The 22,107-nt window shown below is 52.1% G+C and overlaps 11 protein-coding genes across 14 annotated transcripts; 5 read left to right on the forward strand and 6 right to left on the reverse strand.

Annotated features, from left to right (window-relative positions):
- Positions 1-65: 65 nt before the first annotated feature.
- PV05_00140 (vacuolar protein 8) lies at positions 66-2,752 on the forward strand. The gene is made up of 6 exons (XM_013465005.1): positions 66-544; positions 600-685; positions 735-855; positions 908-1,021; positions 1,068-1,313; positions 1,362-2,752. The coding sequence occupies exons 1-6, from the start codon at positions 505-507 to the stop codon at positions 2,441-2,443; spliced, it is 1,689 nt and encodes a 562-aa protein (XP_013320459.1). The 5' UTR covers positions 66-504; the 3' UTR covers positions 2,444-2,752.
- PV05_00141 (uncharacterized protein) lies at positions 2,600-4,284 on the reverse strand. The gene is made up of 2 exons (XM_013465006.1): positions 4,214-4,284; positions 2,600-4,122 (listed from the first exon to the last, which is right to left on the reverse strand). Exon 2 carries the CDS (start codon positions 4,107-4,109, stop codon positions 3,492-3,494), a length of 618 nt encoding a protein of 205 aa, XP_013320460.1. The 5' UTR covers positions 4,110-4,122; positions 4,214-4,284; the 3' UTR covers positions 2,600-3,491.
- A 1,334-nt stretch (positions 4,285-5,618) lies between these two features.
- Positions 5,619-6,777, forward strand: PV05_00142 (uncharacterized protein; the record flags this gene model as incomplete). The annotated part of the gene is made up of 2 exons (XM_013465007.1): positions 5,619-5,942; positions 6,016-6,777. 2 exons carry the CDS (start codon positions 5,619-5,621, stop codon positions 6,775-6,777), a joined length of 1,086 nt encoding a protein of 361 aa, XP_013320461.1.
- Positions 6,778-6,903: 126 nt separating this feature from the next.
- PV05_00143 (uncharacterized protein) lies at positions 6,904-8,253 on the reverse strand (the record flags this gene model as incomplete). The annotated part of the gene is made up of 1 exon (XM_013465008.1): positions 6,904-8,253. Exon 1 carries the CDS (start codon positions 8,104-8,106, stop codon positions 6,904-6,906), a length of 1,203 nt encoding a protein of 400 aa, XP_013320462.1. The 5' UTR covers positions 8,107-8,253.
- Positions 8,254-9,321, reverse strand: PV05_00144 (small nuclear ribonucleoprotein Sm D3). Its single transcript, XM_013465009.1, has 3 exons — positions 9,118-9,321; positions 8,995-9,055; positions 8,254-8,891 (listed from the first exon to the last, which is right to left on the reverse strand). Exons 1-3 carry the CDS (start codon positions 9,172-9,174, stop codon positions 8,659-8,661), a joined length of 351 nt encoding a protein of 116 aa, XP_013320463.1. The 5' UTR covers positions 9,175-9,321; the 3' UTR covers positions 8,254-8,658.
- A 155-nt stretch (positions 9,322-9,476) lies between these two features.
- On the forward strand, positions 9,477-12,691 carry PV05_00145 (HAD phosphatase, family IIIA). The gene is made up of 2 exons (XM_013465010.1): positions 9,477-10,529; positions 10,585-12,691. Exon 1 carries the CDS (start codon positions 9,508-9,510, stop codon positions 10,192-10,194), a length of 687 nt encoding a protein of 228 aa, XP_013320464.1. The 5' UTR covers positions 9,477-9,507; the 3' UTR covers positions 10,195-10,529; positions 10,585-12,691.
- On the reverse strand, positions 10,129-11,272 carry PV05_00146 (uncharacterized protein). Its single transcript, XM_013465011.1, has one exon. The coding sequence runs from the start codon at positions 11,126-11,128 to the stop codon at positions 10,406-10,408; it is 723 nt and encodes a 240-aa protein (XP_013320465.1). The 5' UTR covers positions 11,129-11,272; the 3' UTR covers positions 10,129-10,405.
- PV05_00147 (uncharacterized protein) lies at positions 11,791-13,335 on the reverse strand (the record flags this gene model as incomplete). The annotated part of the gene is made up of 1 exon (XM_013465012.1): positions 11,791-13,335. One exon carries the CDS (start codon positions 13,333-13,335, stop codon positions 11,791-11,793), a length of 1,545 nt encoding a protein of 514 aa, XP_013320466.1.
- A 1,099-nt stretch (positions 13,336-14,434) lies between these two features.
- Positions 14,435-16,303, forward strand: PV05_00148 (uncharacterized protein). Its single transcript, XM_013465013.1, has one exon. The coding sequence runs from the start codon at positions 15,411-15,413 to the stop codon at positions 16,005-16,007; it is 597 nt and encodes a 198-aa protein (XP_013320467.1). The 5' UTR covers positions 14,435-15,410; the 3' UTR covers positions 16,008-16,303.
- PV05_00149 lies at positions 16,263-18,509 on the reverse strand. Of its 2 annotated transcripts, none has more exons than XM_013465014.1 (4): positions 18,191-18,509; positions 18,095-18,138; positions 17,354-17,433; positions 16,263-17,299 (listed from the first exon to the last, which is right to left on the reverse strand). In XM_013465014.1, the coding sequence occupies exons 1-4, from the start codon at positions 18,272-18,274 to the stop codon at positions 16,668-16,670; spliced, it is 840 nt and encodes a 279-aa protein (XP_013320468.1). In that variant the 5' UTR covers positions 18,275-18,509; the 3' UTR covers positions 16,263-16,667. The 2 variants fall into 2 exon arrangements, with proteins under 2 accessions (XP_013320468.1, XP_013320469.1); XM_013465015.1 differs by having other exon boundaries at positions 17,490-18,138.
- Positions 18,510-19,001: 492 nt separating this feature from the next.
- On the forward strand, positions 19,002-21,937 carry PV05_00150. 3 transcript variants are annotated; one of them, XM_013465018.1, is made up of 5 exons: positions 19,002-19,362; positions 19,492-19,581; positions 19,645-20,278; positions 20,352-21,216; positions 21,272-21,937. In XM_013465018.1, exons 3-5 carry the CDS (start codon positions 19,919-19,921, stop codon positions 21,646-21,648), a joined length of 1,602 nt encoding a protein of 533 aa, XP_013320472.1. In that variant the 5' UTR covers positions 19,002-19,362; positions 19,492-19,581; positions 19,645-19,918; the 3' UTR covers positions 21,649-21,937. The 3 variants fall into 3 exon arrangements, with proteins under 3 accessions (XP_013320472.1, XP_013320470.1, XP_013320471.1); XM_013465016.1 differs by having other exon boundaries at positions 19,645-19,704; XM_013465017.1 differs by having other exon boundaries at positions 19,645-21,216.
- Positions 21,938-22,107: the final 170 nt, after the last annotated feature.

Here is a 22,107-nt window from a genome sequence, read left to right on the forward strand (position 1 = left end):
GCAGCCTAAACAACATGTGCACCTAAACTCAGGTAACTAAACTGACGCCCGCGTCTGCAAGATTCCAAGTCCACACGTGTATTTCCGTGACTTCGGCTTGCTCTAGACTTGTTGGTCGACTGCAGCTTCCACACATCATCACGTCGGCCCTCGACGACGACTAACTCCTCTGCCGACTGCAGGTGCCATCACTTCATCGATAGCCAGCCCGCTCGTGGTGCTTGCTGATTCCACACATTGGGTTGTGGTCGTGCCTGCGGCCTGTGTGGTCAGCGGTCCAAACGCAGGCATTTCGAGGACTTGAGCTTGCTTCATCTTCTCCTCAACAGCCTCGAGCATAAATTACTCTGCATTTCCAGTGGCATCCCGCATCAGATGAGCTGCTTACAATTCGGCCTTCTATTCCTGGCTGCGACCCTCGCCTGAGCCCTCACGAGTGCCGCCTCGCTGATCGCCAAAACCCACGCCTTCGACTTCGTCCCCCCCAAGACCCTCTGTCTCGAAATGGGGAATACAGTTTCCTCTCTCTGCTCGTCCTGCAGAGGTTAGTGCTCTATCACTCTACCTGGGCAATTGCGTACTGACGATGATCTATTCAGGTCGGCCAAAAGATAACCTCTACGAACCCGCCCTAGCAGACAGTGAACGGGAAGCCGTCGCTGACCTTTTACAATATCTTGAGAATGTACGCTACTTCTGAAAAATGTGTTGGCAACAGGGCCTAACGGAGACAGCGCGGCGAGACAGATTTCTTTTCCGGCGAGCCGTTACGAGCTCTATGCACCCTGGTTTACTCCGACAATGTTGACCTTCAACGAAGTGCCAGTCTTACATTTGCCGAGATCACAGAGAGAGGTATGAAGGTTGAAAAGAGACTGGAAGACGTGGAATTCTGACGATGCCCCAGATGTGAGAGAAGTCGACCGGGATGTGCTGGAGCCGATACTGTTCCTTCTACAAAATCCTGACATCGAGGTTCAGAGAGCAGCGAGTGCTGCATTGGGCAACTTGGCAGTCAACAGTACGTCGTATGCATTAAGAATAAAGGCCAGGCTGACAAAATGTAGCTGAAAATAAGGTTGCCATTGTCCAACTGGGAGGTCTGCCTCCCCTCATCCGCCAAATGATGTCGCCAAACGTCGAGGTTCAATGCAATGCCGTCGGCTGCATTACTAATCTTGCTACCCACGAAGACAACAAGGCAAAGATTGCGAGGTCAGGAGCTCTGGGGCCGCTGACGAGACTAGCAAAGTCGAAAGACATGCGAGTTCAAAGGAACGCTACTGGCGCATTGCTCAATATGACACATTCTGGTAAGACCGGATATCTTTTGTTAAGGCGCATCCTCTAACATCTTCTAGACGACAATAGACAGCAGCTCGTCAATGCTGGAGCCATACCTGTCCTCGTTCAACTTCTTTCCTCTCCGGACATGGATGTGCAATACTACTGTACGACGGCTTTGAGCAATATTGCGGTTGATGCTTCCAACAGAAAGAAGCTAGCTCAAACCGAGTCTCGCCTTGTACAGTCTCTGGTACAACTAATGGACTCTGGCACGCCGAAGGTGCAATGTCAAGCGGCTCTGGCTCTACGAAACCTGGCCTCTGACGAGAAGTACCAATTGGAAATCGTCCGAGCTAGAGGCTTGCAACCACTTCTCCGGCTCTTGCAGTCCTCCTATCTCCCGCTTATACTCTCTGCTGTCGCCTGTATCCGCAACATCTCTATTCATCCCTTGAACGAATCACCTATCATCGATGCTGGTTTCCTCAAACCTCTGGTCGACCTTCTTGGCTCAACCGACAACGAAGAGATTCAATGTCACGCCATTTCGACTCTTCGCAACCTTGCAGCAAGCTCGGATCGAAACAAACAGCTTGTCTTGGAAGCTGGAGCCGTTCAGAAATGCAAGGAACTGGTGTTGCATGTTCCCTTGAGTGTCCAGTCTGAGATGACGGCTGCTATTGCGGTTTTGGCTCTGAGCGACGAGCTCAAGCCTCACCTTCTCAACTTGGGCGTTTTCGACGTTCTCATTCCTTTGACCGACTCTGAAAGTATCGAGGTCCAAGGCAATAGTGCGGCTGCTCTGGGCAATTTATCTTCCAAAGTGGGCGACTATTCGATCTTTGTTCGTGACTGGAACGAACCAAAAGGCGGCATCCATGGCTATTTGAAGCGTTTTTTGGCGAGTGGTGATCCTACTTTTCAACACATCGCAATCTGGACATTGCTACAACTCTTGGAGTCGGATGATAAGAAGCTTGTCAACCTGGTCGCCCAGTCCGAAGACATTATCCAGAGGGTGAAGACGATTGCTGACAAGCATGTCGAATCTGATGATGAAGAGGGCGAAGAAGGTGAGGGTGAAGTGATTGCTCTTGCTCAGAGATCGCTTGAATTGCTTGGGAAAGGCCCGAAGCAGACACTGGTGGAGGGATGAGGTGGCTTGCAACGGTTGTTTTGAATCTCGTGAAAGAGACAATATTGTTTTCCGTTCATTATATACCCCTGGCATGGAGATTGAATATGCGTACAGGATGGTGCAGCGGCATAGCGAGGCGTTGTGGCGCGTTACCGTTTGGCTGCACAAGAGGCTGGTTACATGGTAAACAAGGATAGGAGGGCGAGGAATGACTATCCGCATATTAAAGAATGGCTTGTGCAAACTCTGGTCTGCCAGGAGAGAGACGCTAGTGCTCGAATATAGCTTTTCTCTTAACCTGATTGCACTAATTATACATTTTGCGAGTCCGACCAGTATGGGGCACGAAGGTTCTTCATGTCTCCTCCCATAAATTCTTTCTGACGTCTCATTTAGATAGTGAAGCGATGCCAGACCTGGACAGGGGAAGCCTCCAAGTTCAAAAGAACCAAGTGAATGATTCCAATGATTTCAGGGCAAAGGATTCTTCTTCCTCCCGTGACGAACACAGTCTGACATTGCAAAGGTCGTGACCATGGATACTGGAGAGGTATGGTTGAGAGACCAAAAAGCAGGGAATATGTAAGCCCGAGGACGACTTGGGCCATTCATGCTGCCGGGGATTTCTCAATTGTGAGAAGATGTGACAGCTCGCTTCCACCAGTGTTGGCGCCGAGATTCTGTCTCAGCGCTTTCAGTGATGGATGCTGATCTTTCACGAAGTCGAAGGCTTCTAGTACAGGAATTCCCTATGATGGGCCTTTGCTGTGTACTCAGACGGAAGAACGGTTGCGACATCCTCTGTTTGCAAGGATAATTAAATGGCGGAGGGCTAGCTGGAATGTGGCCGCTGCAGAGATCGGTCGCAGCTGAGATTGACCTTTTCAAACGTGACGGCACACCACGATGTTCGCCGCCTTCGCATGTGTTTTGTGCGCGTAGCAGATCCGATGCTGGTACCCATGATTACTCGGAGACGTTGAAGGGTTGATAGGCGAAGGTCGGCACCTGCTGTACCTCCAAAGACAGGCATGCTCATATCGAAGTAGCGGAACCTACTGGTTGATCACATCGGCTTTGCGACTTTCCTACTCTCGCCGTGGCCGGTCACAACGTCCCTCATCTCTTTCCAACTTGCCGGAACCATGGCGTTGCCAGTCCCACTCGTCGCAACCACCACACCGAAGTCGTTGCCCGCCGTGCTGATGTAATAATTTCTCTCGTCGCCCAGACTGATCACGGAGGCTCGCAGGATGTCTCCGACTCTGTACATGTCGTTCATGACGACCTTGTCTTTCTCGTGGGTGCGCACATCTTCGCGGCGCAGCACGGCTTGGAATTGAAGGTCATCGTTCGTGATTTTAGTGTAGGAGACGACGTCTTGAGCGGACGGGTCGACGAGGAGGATTGATGCAGCGAGTTGGCGTTGCTGCACACGCGTTACGCGGCAGAGGACGGTCGAGCCGACTTTTGGGAGGTCCGCTGCAGAGTTGACGCTCGTCGGGGTCGGGCCTTGACGGGGGACTGAGATGGTAGGTTTGCTGGTCTTGTTCGGGGCGGGAGTGGTCGAGGTTTGGCCAACGATCGAGGCGAGGATGTTGTTTTCATAGATGTGTGTGCCTGGACCGGCTTGGTGGGTGGATGTGCTCGCTAGGACTTGGCCGGGGACGACGAGCGTGGTCATGGCGATATGAAGGCTGGATTGTTAAATCGTGGAAGCAGGGATATGGGGGAAATGGTATGGAGGACTCGAGAGTCACGCAAGATAAGAGACGGGTGCAAGCCTACCAATGGCAGTGGACCTGACGAAACTCGGCCTTGAAGTCGCTATAGATTGATCATCTTCTCATGAGGCTCTGTGCGTAGAGAACAATGCAAATAATGTCGGGAGAATATTCTTTAGATCGGTTAAAAAATGATCTGGATCTGCTTAGTCAGACTTGGCTGGTGATTGGGCAGATCCAGATGTTGATCACTTTGTCAGCTTGCATATTCAACCGCCCACCCTCCATCGATATTCCCTTCTGTTGCTCTGATTAGCGATGCTGCATTCCTACTGTAAGTGGAATGGCCTCAAGTGGCCATCCGAAGTCTCTAGGACATCTTGGGCAAACCTAGATCTTGCCGTAAGGTATGATATGACCTTTTTTGCCTCCGCCGGGGTTTGCTCTTGACAATGCGGGCTCTGCCTGGCAAGCTGGCAGTCCGCTATCTTTAATAACGTCCTGCCCTTGCATCTGTCGCGAAGACGTCGGCTTGTCTGTTGTACTCGTTAGGACATGATCGCGCTGAAGGATGCCGGAGAGGAAACAGAAGAACAGAACGTTTCTTTGGGTGAACAAAGACGAAGCATCACTATCTCTATCGTCGAGCGATCACAGAGAAACCCACCGGATCTTTTCCTTCGTTCAGCGTAAAAAATCCGATACTAATGCTGAGAAGAAAGGGAGACAGCCTCCTCGGCTCAATCTTGCATTTTCACATCGCCATAGGCCGCTGAGTACTAGGTAAGCTAGCTTCGAATCATGCGTGGGACGGTGTGTATCTGCGCAGTGATGCTGTTCAGGAAGAGCCCCAAGTGACGGCGTCCGGCACGATTGAAGCCGCACTGCAGACCGTTCTTCGGCTTTGATACTAGAACTCTTTCCACTTCCAGGCGCTAATAGCCCTATGTTACAGCTCTACGAGTCCAGACCACAAGGCCCCTCCTCAGCAGAGTCCTTCTACGTCTTGGGAAGGAAACGATGACATCCAAGCCCAGCCCCAACGACTTCCGACTGGACGTTCTTCAATCCCCAGGCAGGTCAACGACTGGCTCAAGCGACACCGTCGCAACGATGATAGCGTACCAAGATGCAACTATCATTCAGGCTCTGGCATCGATCCTTTCTCTGCCACACCACTTCCTATTACTCGGCATGTCCAAGCGCTGATCAGATATTACTGGATTTTTGCTGTGACTGGAGCTCACAATGACAAGACTGAAATCCTTCCGCCTCATCTTCAGCCAGTGCATCGATATGCGGCCGTCCGAGACAGGGCTCTCCAGGGGGCCATGCAATCAAAGCTTCGCTTTGCGGGGCTTATGGTCATTATGGCCGCCAGAATGGTCCATATATCACGAGTACCAATGATGAACTTTCCCCCACCGTAGTATTACCTGGAATTGACACTACAGGAGATCCGAGAAAGAATGCTCGAATGTCAAGATCAAGGCATGCCTATCGATTCAGGACTCCTACGCTCTATCCAGTGTCTTGCCTTAGCAGAATGGATATGTCAACGTTATGACGCTGCAACAATACATGTGCAAGCAGCGAAGAAGCTGTTCCCGCTGGCTAATTTCGGCCACCCATCCGATGCGTTCGCAAGAGAAGGAATCGTGAACATTGATAACCTGATATGTATCGAGACTGGCCGGTTGCCTGAATTTCCCGTCATGTACGATCCCGGACCACTGAAGAGGTCCAGGATGGCACTTATCAGAGAGGAAGTCGGCGCCTTTGCGGCTGGCCAGGTTGGCCATTCGACTCACTCCTATAGTTCTGTTCAAGGTGCAACCGTTCCCCATCAGGTCGACATCCTTGTAGATGCCTCCACGACGTTGGCTTGCACTCTGGGATCCGGTTTCGAGCGAGGACTCGCTTGCAGACGCGGTTCATCCATTATTGGCACCTGTCCTTCGAGACATTCTTGATGTGCTTACTGTGGCGAAATGTGTGTGGCGCACCCCGAATGCAACCAAGCGAGATGCAGATTGGATGTGCAAACGTGCCCGAGCACTGGTTCATCGGCTGCTTTTGTTGCCCGCTAATCCATTCTTCGGCCACAAAACTATCAGCGCCCGGAAAGCCGAAGTATTGAGGATTGCGCTTCTGCTTATCCTCATACGCTGCACGAATAGGGTGGCTTTTCGCTCGGCTCGGCCGAATATGCGTCGTCTGCAGCACGCATTGAACGCGATCGACAAGGATTGGTCCTCCAAGACGACCTCCTTGGGCACAGAAGCCGAGATGACAGGTAGCTTCCAGTCACAACCCCAACCTCCAGCCTCGCCATTTTCGTCTTACTGGTCAAGCCCGCTGAACGAACCATTGGGACAGCCTTTACGAAATCTACACTCAAAACAATACAACGAGAATGCTCTCCTCCTCTGGGCCTTGATGACCGGCCACTTCAACGCACAGGGGGAGCCGGAAGAATCATGGTTTCTCGAGCGGGCGCCATACGTTGCTGAAACACATCTCGGGATACATGATTACGACGGCCTTGACGACTTCATGAGCCAGTACTTCTATTCCAGGACGCGGCAGCAGCACAGCCTGACGATCGTGGCGTTGCATTTGTCCTAGTACTTCTAATAGTGTCCGCTATGCAAATCAAGGGTTTACAATCGCAGGGGACCCTTTGGCCGAAAAGTCGGGTTGATGTTTGTAGCAATCAACATTGTATCAATGCACGCAATGCATTGCACTATCCTAGCCCATTTCTCGGATGATCCTGCCAATTTCCCTTTTTGCAAATTTCTCCCTCTCTGTGCGCGGCATTTCAGAGCCGGCTTCGCGGATGGCCACGACTCGCTCCATCAAGCCTTGGAGCTGCTCGACTTGGACGTCTTCATCCCTGACATCTGTCCTGGCTTGTTCGCCGGTCTCAGGTTCTGCGCCTTGGGCGTCGCCGAGTGATATTTTCAACTCCATCATCTCGCGCTGTAGCTCGTAGTCAAGGCCGGATAATCGGGCATTGCGTAGAATGTTCCTCGGAGAGAAGCCTCCATCTTCGGGGTCGTCGACGTCCACATCAATATCAAGCTCGTCGAAGTCGAATCCATCCTCGTCGTCACCCCGATTCGGCGTGGCGGACCAGTCGACACCCTCGAGGACTTCAACGACTCGCCGGATGCCCGTCTTCTCGCCATATTCATTACGCTCATCGGCGCTCTCAGCCGTGGAAGGCTCGCCGTTCCATGCGACGAAATCCCAGCCTAGAATGCCCTTGTCTGACAGGCAGGACTCTTCGAGCTGCTCCGTTATCTGGGACAGCTTGGCCGGGGTGATGCTGGGGGATGTCGATTGCAGAACCACGATCGAAGCGATATCCCGCCCGTAGCTTTCGTCCTCGGCGGCCTCACGGAGAGAATGGACTGCTTCGACGAGGGACATGTGTGATTGTGAGAATGCATCAGAGTGTGATGATGATGGTGGCGATGTAGGTAAGATGAGAATGATCCCGCCGATCACAGCGCGGACCTCACAGGCAGCGGGCGAGAGCATTTGAGATTGCCATTCCTCTAGGGTCGAGTGGGTATTCCCGGCATCTTCGGCGGACCCCTTGGTAGGCGGCGCTGCCAGAAGCGTCTCGCTCTCGCTTGTAGAAGATGGGACTTCGCTGCCGTCTGGATTGGCAAGGTCGGTCAATGTCGACTTGTCACGGCCCGCTGATGAGACACTGGTGGACGGTAGTTCGTCGCACCAGATACTCACATCGGCGTTGTAGTATTTCGTTCGTAGGCTGAGTGGCGGATGGGATGTGTACCCAGAAAACGAAGTGACTTCGTCCGAAGGCTTTGAGCCGGTGATGGCGTGTAGAAGATTTGAGAAGGGAGGTACCGATGTTGGATCAGAAGATGGCGCGAGTATCAGGAGGCGTAGGGCGGATGGTTTAGCAGGGGCGTCGGGCATCTTGACCACCTCAGGTTTGGTACCTTATTGTTGCTCGCTTCTCGTTGTGTCACAATAGTCGATCTTTACTATCGACTTGGAGGACGTCAATCTCCAGCTGCGCCATTTCAAGGACACCTAAATCAGCAGTGAATCTGGGATTTCATGCCCTTGTCTATGATGAAATACCTAGTAGTAAAGCAAATGCTCGGAACATCATTTATATTGGGCCTTGGCAGGCAAGGCTTCCACACAGCCTCGTCAGCAGGCGTAGGAGGCCGCAAAAGTCATGACTATCCAGATTCACATTCAGACCCAGACATAGGGCTCTTCGACCTGCCTCTCATTCAGGTCTTGCCCTTGTTAACGCAAGGGCGTACGTTCTCTCGTTGGGTATCATCAACTTCCCATTTCCGCCCTTCCACAGATAGGGCGCCCTTGCCATGCGCGACAGAGATTTATAGGACTTTTCCTCGCGCAAGAAACACCTTCCGAGCACCCTTTGAGATATCAACCAATACTTCAAACATATGCGCCTTTTCTTGGTAACGTAGCAATTCCCTGGTGCCTCGTTCAGCCTCTTCGTCCAGCTCTTGCTCTGTTGACCGTAGCCCTTCCTCTAGCCAGACCAACACCACGACCTCTTGTGCCTCGTGATCTGAACATGGGCGCATTTCGCAACATATCGGGGACGATGAAGAACCGCACGTGGCTACCTCGAATGTAGACTTGGTCCAAATGTGATACCCGGCCATCGCGTGCGGTCGCGGTGATGTCTTTGAGTTGGACGTTCATATTGTCTTCGGCTGAAGAAGAAAGGTCAGTATATTCGCAGTAATTTTGAGCAAAGAGCGCCGGAAAGAGAGTTGTCCTGCGTTGACTGGAGCACGATGGATTCTGGGCACCTACCTTCAAGGAGTTTTCCACGGTAAACTTGGCCGGACGTGAGTTCTAACGTAACAACATGCCCCTGATCATGAATCTGATTAGTTTTACTCTTTCGATACCGCGCCGCATGTTGCAGAGGCTTACCTGTGCTTCATTGAGCAGTTTGATGGGTATGCCGATCGTGGATGTTAGTTTGCCCATCGTGACCGGATCTAGAGCAGGCGGACTTGGACAAAGGTGGGCAGGTCTAAGAGTCGGTGTGAAGACTTGCAAGGAGCAAGACGTCGGCTGAAGGTGCGTGAGTTGTTGCTGGCGCTGGAATTCGAGACTGTGGTGTTGGACTTTGCGATGTCGCAGCGCAGTGAAAAAGCGGCGCAGGTTCGAGGTTTGGAGGTTTGTAGGTGCATGACTAAATCCGATCTTATCTCCATCAATCCAAGAAGCCTCAAGCCTCGCCTGCACTTCGCAAGTCACTGAAGGGCATTTTCACCCACTTCGACGCACTTTACTACCATCTTCGTCCATTGCATTGTCATGCCGCTCTTTTCCAATGTACCAGCCCTTCGCTTGACGCTCGCTTACGCGCTGCATGACCCGTCCACTCTTCTGCCTCATGGAACCATTCCGACTTTGCTGTCTCTTCCGCTCCCAATCGGACCCTCTCTTCCTACCAAGCCTAGAATTCGAGCAATTGTCCTAGACAAAGATAACACGATTTGTCCGCCGGAGACGGCTAACCTGCATCAAGCCTACCTCAGTAAGGTCGAGAAGATCAGGCAAAGTCCGGAGTTCTCCCAAAATGTGCACAGTATCTTGATAGTATCCAACACTGCTGGCAGTTCCTCAGCTCCAGAGCATGAAGCAGAGGCAAAGCAGCTGGAACTCGAGCTTGGTCTCCCGGTGCTGAGACAACACCCGGACCGAAAGAAACCCCTCTGCGGGCCAGACATTCTGAGATACTTTAAAGATCACGGTGTCACTGAAGATCCCAAAGAGATCGTGATTGTTGGTGACAGACTTGCTACTGATGTTCTTGTGGCTCGTGAGATGGGCAGTTGGAGCGTGTGGTGCAGAGATGGCTGGCGGAATCCTGAAATGCCAGGTCGAGACTACAGAGGGTTCTTGAGCAAGATGGAGAACAGATTCGAAAGACTCATGAGGGGAGGTCTTGGAAGAACTGCTCCTCCACCAAAGACGGCGTTACAATCGGAAAAGCCTTGACGATGCAAATCCACAAAAATCTCGATATCCTTTTCCCTGGAACAGACCGATCGCAGGACCAAAGCTACACTACCCTGGAGACCATGATAGGCGAACATCCGATGCAGCGTCACTGCATCAATCTCTCTCCTCGCTCGAAGAGTTTGCCGTCCCTCGCTTCACTTATGCAGCAACACTCCTCTCTGTAAGCGGAACCATGGTCCACCCCAGCTCACAGCTTCTCGATCACATCTACCGAACTTCCAGAGGTTACAGTCGGCGTCCCGGTTGATGCATCTTTGCTCGATTGCGACTTTTGATAACCAGGCAATGGCTTGTTATCCATCGAGGACAAGGTATGGGCAGTTGGGAGTTCTGACACGTTCGGCAGAGCAAGCTGACTGTTGGAAGGTTGTAGACCCAAAGATTGCGTCTCGGCTGGGCTCAGGGGCATTGAAGCTGTACGCCACATTTCCTTTCTCACCAGCTGACTGGCATCAGATGTCATTCTCCGACTGGCGATCTGGGCAATGGCGTCTTTCAGCGAGAATCTGTTCTCTTTGACTCTCACTTCTATCCTTCCTGAAAGCGGAATTCGCGTCCAATCTGAATCGCCATCTAGATACATGAAGCGTACGGCCTCAAAGAAGACAGTCTGGCTGCTTCCTGAGTTCTCGAGGCACCAGGCATGTTTCAGGTCGATTTGGTGCCGCGTACACTTTGCTCTTGATGAGATGATAGAGTCGATGGTCTCATCACGACCCGTATTTCTGTCGCTACCATTGGTGTTGTCCTGGAAATCTGCTGTAAACAGATCATTCAACTTCATTCGACTCGGGTTCGAGCTGTCATATTCGCTGAATAGAGCCTTAAGACACTGTAGTCCTTGGGGGGATTTGTGCGAAATTGCATTGTACGAGCTAGTGTGCTCGTATACGTGGACTTTGTTGCCCATGACCTGATCGACTTTCGCACTGTCACATATGGCTTCTGCTGTTCTTTTGGGTGGCCTTTGAATTCTGTCACAAACGAGCGGAGTTGATGCTGCGACAACGATATTTGAAGCACCCTCGGTCCCTGGTCGACAATGAGAACGGTGGCGAAGCTTTGAGAAGATTTGAGGATCACCGCGGGTGACGGATGATTGGGGGGCCAAGCCACCTGCACAGCTCGCGCCCGTCGCCTTAAGGGGCATCTCCCTCTTCGATCAGGCGCCCCATGGCAACAACAGTACAAGCTTCGATCGCGCACATAACTGGGTATGATTGAAAATCAGGCAGCCTCGCCGACAAAAGTACAGAACTCGACCAGATGAAATACGGGAGACCATCGAAGCCAAGGGCTCTCTCACACTCAGATACGGCCTCGTGGGGTGTCGCTGTCAACGACAAACAAGTGCCTCAACAGGTATTGGGAAAACTTCGAAGCCAAAGCAAGAGAAAATACGAATGGACCTGCGGAGTCCTTCGTAAGCAAAGGACGATGGACGCATGAAATGGCAAGGTTTGGACTCTATCACCATCACTGCATTCTACTATCATGGAACTGCTCCCTGGTGCGAATCACATGACTACCGTAGGTGTATGCGTCTTAACTCATGTCATTATGTCTATCTACCTAGACTTGATGCAGGCTCATTTTGGCCTCTCCGTACACGTTCTGGACCTCCTCCGTCCATTCTCCGACCAAAAAATCGATTCCAGCGATATCTCCAGCTGTCAGATGGCGTGGGTGAGGGTACTGGTACTCTTGCGGCTGAAGGGAGAGTCTTTTGTACGATGGCAGACTGATTTTCAAGTCCCGGAATTTTGGATTGCCGTCAGGATGGCGGGCGTTTGGCGAACGAAGGTCGAAATGCTCGGCAGCAGTGTACACGCAGTCGTATAGCTCCCAGCGTGTCGAGCCTGCTTGGATGAGAAGACGAGCGATCTGAAGGACTGTGCGCAGCTGCCAGTCTCTCTGGTGGGCGAAATGAATCATTGGCACTTCAGCGCGCATGATGGCCCAATGCAAGAACGAGGTCGGTCCGAAGAAGTTGGAAGGGACAGTCTGTAAGGCGGCGGTGGCCATGCGGTGGCAGGCAAGTGAGTAGATGGTCCAGTATGCGTTTGGTAAGTCGGTGAGCTGGAAAGCGTCAAAATCTCGCGCGGCGAGCAGGGGGCGAATGGCTGGATGCCAGTGGAAGCATTGCAGCTCGTCAGTGAGTTGCCAGAAGGTGAAGAGTGCTCTGTCGGCATTGCCATCTTTGATGGCTTGATCGATCTTATTGAGGTATGACATGAACTTCTGGAGGTAAAGAGTTGTCTGTTTGTTTCGTGGTAAGAGGCGCCAGGCTCTGGTGACGCTGATGAGTGATTGTGCAATGTCGACGCATACTTGGATGCTTCCCACTGTCTCGGGCCGTCCGATGCTGACCGTGACGGTTCTGATACTCTCACCAATCCAGACCAGGAGGCGCGGTGCGAGGTAATCGACAATGTCATCTTCTTTGTTGTTTCCTCCAAAGTCGCTTGGCTGCGCGTCGGATTTGATTCTGAGGTCAACAATAAAGGGGAGCTGGGCCCCTATGTCCCTCCATTGTTCGATCGCCATTGCTGCAGCCACAACAGGCAGGTCTGCGGCCGGCACGAGCTTCGCCCAGCGTTCATGATAATCTTCTCCATTCAAGAGAAGCGACAAGACTGGCTTGACCTCGACCGGCGATCCAACAAAGCGAGTGTTCTCCGCGTCCCATTGCCAATATGGTTTCCAAATCTTTGACCACTTCATCTCGTCGCGGCACACGGCCATCTCCCCAAAGATTGCGATGAACTTGTTCTCCTCCAGGAGAATCGTGATTCCTTGCTCGTAAAGCTGTTTGCAGACGCGCAGAACGGCCAAGTCGAGCGTGATGGTGTTCTTGGTGCGGCCTCGGGCCCAGAAGAGTTCGGAGTCGCGGTTCATGGTGTGGTTGCTTGGCTCCGCCATCTTGTTGAAGCGCCTCCACCAGTCCCGAAACTGGTTGGTGTCTCTGGCCAGATGGCTGTAAGGCCAGTTCAGGGGCCCCAAGGCCGTCTCCAGGCCGCGGTTGCGCTCTACGAGCAAGAGATTCCTCAAGATCTCCTTGCTGACTTCCACCGGGAGCGTCAGCAAGGAGATCTTTGAGGGGGAGGAGGTTGCCATCGTCATGATTAGGTGTGTTGGATAATGAACATAGTGAACATCGACCGCGCAGTCTAAATGTCGCGATATTCACAGTGCGCAGGCTGTGAATATCGCGACCACGTGATGGGATGAAAGTCTCTGGTGGTGTGGTATAAACGCGGTGAAGGGCTTCACTGACGAGGAGTGCGCTTTCGTCAAGTACTAGCCTTCCTTTGCTTAAGACAGGCGTACGCCTTGATGGCAGGGATCCTGGGAACAGGACATAGGTATTGTTAGACCAACAGTACACCATGTGGATGGTATATGTCGTATGCTCTGAATCTGGTGTCTGCCCTGCTCACAATGAAGTAGATGAACTTCGATGGCTCTGACAGCCATTGCAGGATCAAGGAGGCATCTGTATACCTGCTGCCGGTATACCTTTCAGCCTCAATGCTTCCCACCAGCATTCCCCGCCTTACAGCCTGTTCGCAAACAGGACCTGGCGGCCAGATTGCTGGGTGGTCAGCAACGTCGCCTCCGACCCGTTCACGGGGATCCAATAGTAATTACTCAGAACAATACCGTGAAAGCGTGGGCTCACGGTGGCTATGCCTCTGATGGGAGGAGATCTGGTTCTGCCAAAGTCCAAAGATCACCTCTGAAGTTGCATTTCTGGCCGAATACTGCTAGATTTGGGGCTCTTTGGACCTGGACTCTCCATTCTCGTTACTGAAAAGGTCCTTCGCACCTGGGAAACGCCTGAGCGTCGTCAGAAAGCCGATGAGCAAATTGAACAGGCTGCTGTCTTTCAGCTGTCATACCCAATTCCATTTTCTTGGGTTATTCATGTGACAGAAGCCTTTTGAGACGGACAGCGCAGCTTGCCGCATGCTCTTGGTCACGACCTACCTGGAAGCGCGCTCTGCAGCTTCAGCCATCAATGGCAGTCGCTTGAGCCGACTTCAAGCATTGCTTCTTTGCCAAGTTCAGGCTTGCGGACACACATGCTCTGATTGGTGGTGGCATGCCGAGGTCTCTGACGAGTGGTGTTGCTATTCGATCTTCATATTTTTTCAACTTTCCACTGCATCTTCAGATAACCAGCGTTCCATTCCCCCCAAGGATCGAATTGGGCATATGGCGTGACGTGGTCCGATCCTGCACTCTCAAAGCCAAAATATGGTGTGAGGTGCCCGAAATGGAGCTCCATACCCCGAGCAATGAGTCAATCCGCGCAGATCCGGGGTTAGGCTCACGCATCTTCGCATCTCGAGCCTGTCGATCTGTCCACGTTCAAGGTACCAGAAGTCAATCTTGCAGCACGAGCAAGTGCCTGGGTCTGGGTCGAGCGTGCAAAAGAAGCATGATGATCACCCATGGGTGAGAAGAGACGTGTCTGTTGATGAGAAGTACTTCCAATGAAAGTGTTCCCGACCAGAAGCGAGAATCAGCAGCAGATCACACCAGATGCCTTGGCGGACAGACTTCGACGTCGGCCCAATATAATCTTTGGCACCGTTACATACATTCTGGTTGCTTCGACTGTCTACTCATGTCATGGCCGTATCCGGCAATGATGCTACTGTCCGAAGGCCAACTTCTATCAAACACATCCCCGCGAAATCTCAACGAAACATGATCCTGACGTGATCACAGCCCCATTCAAAAATATCACAGTCAGCGTCCTGAAGATCGCTTATCCCCCTGTGCCTGTCCACTGGACACTGCTAAGCACGCAGCTTCATGTTAGCTCTCCACGGTAAGACAGTATAGGCTGCTCTTCCATCACGCGGTCTGCCACGGATACTGCTGGAAGCTCTCATCGTCAGCTTATTTGTCGCGACCAGGTTAGGGCTCCGAGAAGCCCTAGTGTCTTGGGAGGCGATGTCTCACTTCGCACACAGGTGATATTCCTCTCGAGCCCTGTGCCTGGCAAATAACACAGTACATAAACCCTCGGGCCTTTGCTGTTGAAGCGGTATACACTTACCCACCTTTTCCCAACCATCAGAAAGCCATACTTTCTCGACTCACCTCGATATTATAGTCCACGATCGCTCTCATCTCAGTACCAACCCAGCGCACAACACCCCAACTCGATCTTTCCCACAATGAAGCTAAGCTACCTCCTCACCCTGGCCTCGGCCCTGCTAGCCACCGCCGCCCCTATTGATGAAGAGGCTGAATTCGGCCCGGAAACCACCGAGCTCGAAGAACGCGCCAACCCGAGCACCTACACGCTCCAAATTGGCGGTGGCCGCTTCAACATGAACGAGCTCCAATCATTCAGCCTGTTCTACGCCAACAGCTCGGCCTACATCGGCCAGATCAAGTACCAAATCTACTCGGAGCCCCTAATCGTGTCCGGCGCGAAAGGCGGCAGCGACGGCATCAGCTTCCAATCCATCCACCAGTCCCCGACGGGCTGGCAGAACATGTACGTCGTGCCCCGACAATCGCGGCCCGTGGGCTTCAGCGTCCCGCACGGCTCCGCGCCCGCCGGCACCCGCACGAACCGCTTCAGTTTCAATTTCGCCGGCGGCCTGATGAACAACGGCCTCAACTTGTTCTACGCCTGCCAGGACGACAACCTCCGCGCACTGCACGCTTACCAGATCTACTGGCTTGCCGGCGGCTTCCCCAGGAACCTGAGCTGCAAGGGCCCGCTATTCATCCATGCGGGAGATAGTTGTGCTAGGAATTTGTAGTCCCATGAGCCGTCAACGAGCGATGAGGCAAAAACGCTCGGCACGACCGAAAAAAACCAAAATCAAATTGTATGAGCAACGAGAAACGAGCGATACGGCACAGCACAGCATAGCATAGCATAGCAACATCACGACACCTGCATTTCGGAATACGAGGACAAGGGAACAAGCGAGGAACAATGTTTGACTATTTTGCATTTGGAAATCTTGTGAAAATACTGGACCTTTGTTCTAGCCCAGAATCAACATCTTGGTAATGGATTATAGCATCTCCATTCTATATCTTCATCATTTTCGTTCGTTCACTTGCTACTGATACCACGTTTATCAGGCGAGCCCGTTTCGCCGTCAATACCTGCATTGACGCTCTCGTGGATAGCCAGTTATTTAGTAACATGATAAGTGAATGTATCACGCATCACGTATCACGTGAACCCCAATACCGACCAGGCTGAGACTGGGACTACCTCCTAACGTGTTGTGCTTGATATTGGTAATCCCTGTCTCCAGAACAGTGCGGAAAGCCCGGTATGAGGTATGCTTCTGATCTGCACGCTTCTGATGTGTTATTCATTCCCATCGTCTTCCAGTGCGCTTTGTTCGTCACGGGATCAAATTTGCTGCATCAATGGTGGTGTGCATGAGCTTGCTGTTAGCACTTCAACTCGTATCCATCGTGTCACCATCAGCCTTTCTCTTATCCTTGACGTATGCAACAAAATCGTCAACCGCCATAGGCCAAGCACCATCCTCAGTCCACCAGGACAATGACTCTCCTTCAGGCTCCTTCGTTTTCATGACCAATTCTCCTACCATGTTCCATAGGTCCTTGTTGACAGGTCTCTTGTTCCGAGATTCATAGAATTCACACCACAAGTCGAGCCATTTGGTTGACGCCGTATTCCACTCGATCCCACCTTTCCCTGAGCGAAAGAACATATTCCAAAAGTCGATGGCCGAATCCATGGGGACACTCTTTTGACCTTCAGGTTTGGCAAGCTTGAATGAGTTGCGATAGACTTGTTTGAAGTAATCTGGATCGGCGGAGAGCTTCTTTCGGACGGTATCGACATATTGAGCTTGGTTGGCGGTGGCGTCGTACTGTTTGCTCCCGGCAGATGCGCTTCGCCAGCCAGAGATGAAGCCGTCTCGCTCGAATTCACCGATAGAGGGACATTGTAACAGGTCACAGATGGCCAAGTGTGCAAGTTCGTCGAGTTCGACCTTGATATCGGTAAGATATCTCTGCGCCCCCTCGATGCCGATGGTGTCAGGTGCCTCTTTGGGGTTGTCTAGTCGTCATCGTTAGTCTTTTTCTTTTGGGGGAAACAGAGAATGAGTAGTACCTCGATACTGATCGAAGAGCTTGTTCAGATTCTTCTCGGTTGGCGACGGGGAGCCATTACCGGAGCTGCTCTGGTAGAATCTTGCAAGAACAAGTCATGTCAGCATTGCAGATTCAAAGATGTGTAAGCGACGAACCCTGCGGGCTTTGACTGGTGGGATTTTCCACTACTCTTGCTTGTCTTTGCTCTACTGACTAGCGAAGTGGATGTGAGAGAGGTCATAGCAGAGGTAAGGCCAGTAAGCTTAGCTCTAATACCCGTCTGTCCTGTCGTTCCGGTCGCCTTGACCTTTTTATCAGGTGGAGTGTTTGGGGTGGCTGCCATGGCAGTAGTGGAGGCTTTGCGTTTCCTGGGTGGCATAGTGGTATGCTGATGAGAGTGGAGGATATGTGCAAAGAAGAGGATGTATGATGGTGGGTGTGAGGACGTTGAAGGTGACGTGAAGGGTGATGGAGAAGGAGCAATGGATGCCTGGAACCCAGATCCAGAGACGGCAGAGGGCAATTCTTGGCAGCAGAAGATGCGATGAAGCACCAAGTTGATATCCTCAAGCAGTCTAAAGTAAATTTATACCGCTTTCCACGGTGAATGGGCATCGGACGCTTGCCTTTCTTCACTTCGTCAGACGCAGATGTCCGGGGTCACGAACGACGAACGGCGACCAACCCATCCAACCTTGTGCCTTGCAAGGAGACAAGCAAGAGAAGTACCAGAGACAAGAGTAAGGAAGTGCTCACTTACGAATCAAGCGCTCGTTCAACGCTCCAGTCGTGGGTTTTGAGAAACTACAGAAGGCACATTCAGCACAGAATTTTCCGGAAAGACTCTTCTCCATACCTTTGCGGCTATGCTTTCTCTTGTCTGAGTGAAATGGACGAACTGGTGTATCGACATTCTCTGCGTTGGGGTGTAAGAGGGCATCCTGTGGTGCGCCGACTGCTAACCAGTGGGCGAGACGGGACTGTTTGAATGGGCTGGACTCGACACCTGACAAACAACAAAATTGCTAGTCCCTCCTTTGCAAAAGTCCACCGCTGGTCTCGCCAAGTGCCGCAGGAGTGACTACTGTATGCCTAATCGAACCAAGGGACTGATTTCAGGTGTGCGCGACAGAGACAATTCGCGATAAATGAGGCTCACAACGCACTACCATCACGGGCAAAAACTTGATGACATACAGTGGCGGCCTCGAAGCGAACGCATTCAAGTTGAGCTAGAAGAGGCAGGTTGCGCGACGACTGGCCGCGAATCTTATCTAATCTCTACGTACATACTGTAGTCGCAACATCTGCAGCACAAAACCATCGCAGCATCATCGCTAGCGACTATACACAGATGGGCATGAGTGATATGACTTGCAGGCAAGTATACTCACCTTTCCATACCTAGACCTCCATCTGCAAGCCTTCCGTTGGGAGCTTCCACTCAAATGGCACATTTCGCGAGAAACACGAAAGGTTTGTAAGGACGGGACGATCAGGTACCTAGGGAGGGGTCGTTTGTGGCTGAACAAGGCTGTGCTAGGCAGACGCCAATCAATGACTGTCGTGGTGCCACAGTGTGGCTACCCTTAACCCGTCATGCCCGTGGCACTGTCAGATGGTGAATTGTAAGAAAGATCATCTAATTCACTTTGATTCCACATCATTGACAGTAGTCGTTGAGTTCTGTGGATTCTGTTTTGCAGTTGAGATCGACTTCACCAAGGATCCCATCGAACTCAGCCAATTCAACCAATTCAACCACACCACCAGGCACCGTCATATTACCCCACCTGTTAGTGACAACACAGCCCTGTGGTCCCTGCCGGAACAACCCTTGGACTGCCACGCATTGCGGCCCCCAGCGATCAGCTCCCTTGTTTGCTTCAGAAGATTGGTCGACTTGTGATTTGTATTAAAGCAAGCTCTTGATCTGTATAACTTGCTTCTCACCTCTACTCTTTCCTTGACATACCTCACACATCTTACAGAACTTTGTTGAACAGAAAACAACTCTCAAGCATGGGTGTAAGCCTTCCCTTATGCCCCTCCCCAATCGGTGCCCCGCAAAATCAATCATCAAAGCCCAAATCACCCCCTCCATCATGCACCCAAAATCTGCCCTGACAAAGTCCTTCCCGCTGATGACGCGTGTAGCTTGCCTCCAAACTTGCATCTGCGCAGGCAGCTTACCCTGGTGGTCCTCCGACGAGCCTACAGCCTGGAGGTGGCGCCCCAGGTGGCTATGTGAGTCTGCCCTGAAAAATGCCATCATCAGCAAACCGAGCACTGACACGAAATGCTATTTAGAACCCGGCTCAAGGCGGAGGCCAACAACAGTATCAAGCATATCCAGGTGGTCCTCCTTCGGTAAGACTTTTTCCGATCACTGCTCCTTTTCCTTGAACCGGGCTCTCGGCGCCCATATTCTTGCGTCACTTCTCTTGTGATTCTGCACCTCATACCCACTTCGAATCCAACAACACCCGTCTGCAACCCGAGATCGATCTATTTTTGCAAGTGTATCTTCTACCAATCTATCCGTATCCTCCCTCAACATTCAAAACAACCACATCGGCAAACCATGAGCAAATTCTCGCGCCTGGCATCAGCCGCACCGGGCGCGCAGGCACCCTACCCGTCTCAACCCGCCTCGAGTCTCTACCCGCAACAAGCACCCTCACCTTACAATCAGCCTCCAGTACCTCCTAGACCAGGTGCATCACCACAGCCATATCAGCAGCCGTCGTGGCAGTCGCCGCAGCAACAGCAGCAGTATGGACAACAACAGCTAGGTGTTCCGCAGCAGGGAGGGTATCAGTCACCGCAGCCGCAGTCAGCATATACATCGTACCAGTCGCAGTACCAGCCTCCGAATCAATCTGGCCAGTCGCAATATCAACAACCACCGTATCAGCAACCGCCCAGTGGTGGATATGGATATGTTCGTCGCAGCGCCAATACATTTATCATGAGCTGTTAAGAAAGAACCGTCGCTAACAATTTGTCTCATGTAGGGCGCCCCTCCTGGTCAAGGTCAAGGACAGTCTCCCTACCCCGGCGGCCCTCAAGGTGGTCCTTCAGGTGGTGCACCTCAACAATATGGTGGCCAACCTCCCTTTGGCGGAGCTGGCGCACCTCAAGCTGCTCCAGTTGGCAATGCAGGCGCCTACAAGCAACTTCTACAAGCTACTATTCAAGAGAAACAACTCCAGAATTTCTACCCACCCGGTCACCCGATGTTGGATCAAATTGCTGCTAGAGCCGCTCAGCAGGTCTCCCAACTGGCTGCCACATGGCGTATCAGTCCCGAGATCGCCTCTGACATCGTCAAGCTAGCTCTATACGATGTGATCTTGTACATTGATGACAGCGGAAGCATGCAGTTTGAAGAGAACGGAGAGCGTATTGACGACCTTAAGTTGATATTGTCACGAGTCGCTTACGCCACCTCTCTCTTCGACGAAGACGGCATTCAAGTTCGTTTCATGAACTCCCCGGACCAAGGTAACAACATCCGCAGCGAGCAGCAAGTGACTGAGATGATCTCCCGCACACGCTTCTCCGGCTTGACTCCTATGGGCCGGGAACTTGATAACAAGATCTTGCGCCCATTGGTTCTCCAGAACGCGCGCAATGGCACCCTCCGCAAACCAGTCTTGGTCATCACCATCACAGATGGACAGCCAACCGGTGAGAGCTCGGGTGACGTCGCTAGGATTATCAAGAATGCTTCGGACGAGTTGGCTAGAAACCCTCGTTATGGCAAAGGCGCATTGGCCTTCCAATTCGCTCAGGTCGGCAACGATCTTAAAGCCCGCGAATTCCTGAGCAAATTGGACGAGGAACCTACGATTGGTGATATCATTGATTGCACATCCAGTACGTTCAGTCTAGTTTGTCGACTTGTTTTCTTCAATTACTGACTTGACCACAGACTACGAGGTGGAAGCCGACGAAATGTCCCGCGCAAATCCACCTGTCAACCTCTCGCCGGAGTTGTGGCTCATCAAACTCCTACTCGGTAGTATCGATTCATCTTATGACACCAAGGATGAGAAGAGCAGTGCTCCACGACCTCCTCAGGGAGGCTATGGCGGTCCTCCTCCAACACAGGGTGGTTACGGCGGCGGATACCCACCTCAAGGTGGTTATGGCGGTCCTCCTCCTCAGCAAGGTGGCTACGGTCAACAAGGACCTGGTGGGTATGGCCAACAGCAGGGTGGATATGGACGACCTCCTCCTCAGCAAGGTGGCTATCCATCACAACAACAGGGTGGTTATGGTGCACCTCCACCACCTCCTAGATATTAGGTTGGCCATAGCTTCAAACGACGTTATGTCAGCTGATCATTGATGGAGCTGTCGCTGGTGAATGCGAGGCAGACAGACGCGGATCGATGCACACAGACACATACGTTATGATTAGCCGGCCGTACTGGCCAGGCCAGACACTGGGCACTGGTACTTGCTGGAGTAGTCGAGATGGAAATGTCAGGGTCTTCAGGACATCGGATGGCGATGGCATCCAATCCCATACCCCCAAATATTTTTATGGCGAGCAAATAGCTTCCCCCGAATGAAAAGTATGAATTAAATCAAAGTGTTACTTTTCTATGCTCGTTGTCTACCTTAGGGATAACGCTGTGCTGGGGTCCGTGGAATCAAATGCCATACTAATGCTCGCCGTCTCCTGTTGGTGAACGAGCTGGTCCTTAGATCCAGCCACACCGCGCCTTCTCAGGGTTTCTCCGTGTGTGGAATACTCGTGCT

This window comes from Exophiala xenobiotica (genome assembly GCF_000835505.1).
Source record: "Exophiala xenobiotica strain CBS 118157 unplaced genomic scaffold supercont1.1, whole genome shotgun sequence".
In the NCBI taxonomy this organism is placed as follows: domain Eukaryota; kingdom Fungi; phylum Ascomycota; class Eurotiomycetes; order Chaetothyriales; family Herpotrichiellaceae; genus Exophiala; species Exophiala xenobiotica.

Excerpts from the sequence above, each read along its gene's own strand:
- PV05_00140 (XM_013465005.1), top strand. The coding sequence starts at position 505 with ATGGGGAATACAGTTTCCTCTCTCTGCTCGTCCTGCAGAG. Across the intron at positions 545-599 it reads TCTCTGCTCGTCCTGCAGAG|GTCGGCCAAAAGATAACCTC; the intron begins GTTAGTGCTCTA and ends TGATCTATTCAG. Across the intron at positions 856-907 it reads TGCCGAGATCACAGAGAGAG|ATGTGAGAGAAGTCGACCGG; the intron begins GTATGAAGGTTG and ends ACGATGCCCCAG.
- PV05_00141 (XM_013465006.1), bottom strand. The coding sequence starts at position 4,109 with ATGACCACGCTCGTCGTCCCCGGCCAAGTCCTAGCGAGCACATCCACC.
- PV05_00144 (XM_013465009.1), bottom strand. The coding sequence starts at position 9,174 with ATGGGCAAACTAACATCCACGATCGGCATACCCATCAAACTGCTCAAT. Across the intron at positions 9,056-9,117 it reads AACTGCTCAATGAAGCACAG|GGGCATGTTGTTACGTTAGA; the intron begins GTAAGCCTCTGC and ends ATTCATGATCAG. Across the intron at positions 8,892-8,994 it reads CCGTGGAAAACTCCTTGAAG|CCGAAGACAATATGAACGTC; the intron begins GTAGGTGCCCAG and ends TTTCTTCTTCAG.
- PV05_00145 (XM_013465010.1), top strand. The coding sequence starts at position 9,508 with ATGCCGCTCTTTTCCAATGTACCAGCCCTTCGCTTGACGCTCGCTTAC.
- PV05_00146 (XM_013465011.1), bottom strand. The coding sequence starts at position 11,128 with ATGGGCAACAAAGTCCACGTATACGAGCACACTAGCTCGTACAATGCA.
- PV05_00148 (XM_013465013.1), top strand. The coding sequence starts at position 15,411 with ATGAAGCTAAGCTACCTCCTCACCCTGGCCTCGGCCCTGCTAGCCACC.
- PV05_00149 (XM_013465015.1), bottom strand. The coding sequence starts at position 17,713 with ATGCCACCCAGGAAACGCAAAGCCTCCACTACTGCCATGGCAGCCACC. Across the intron at positions 17,434-17,489 it reads CACCAGTCAAAGCCCGCAGG|ATTCTACCAGAGCAGCTCCG; the intron begins GTTCGTCGCTTA and ends TGTTCTTGCAAG. Across the intron at positions 17,300-17,353 it reads GCTCTTCGATCAGTATCGAG|ACAACCCCAAAGAGGCACCT; the intron begins GTACTACTCATT and ends GATGACGACTAG.
- PV05_00150 (XM_013465018.1), top strand. The coding sequence starts at position 19,919 with ATGAGCAAATTCTCGCGCCTGGCATCAGCCGCACCGGGCGCGCAGGCA. Across the intron at positions 20,279-20,351 it reads CCAGTGGTGGATATGGATAT|GGCGCCCCTCCTGGTCAAGG; the intron begins GTTCGTCGCAGC and ends TGTCTCATGTAG. Across the intron at positions 21,217-21,271 it reads TATCATTGATTGCACATCCA|ACTACGAGGTGGAAGCCGAC; the intron begins GTACGTTCAGTC and ends ACTTGACCACAG.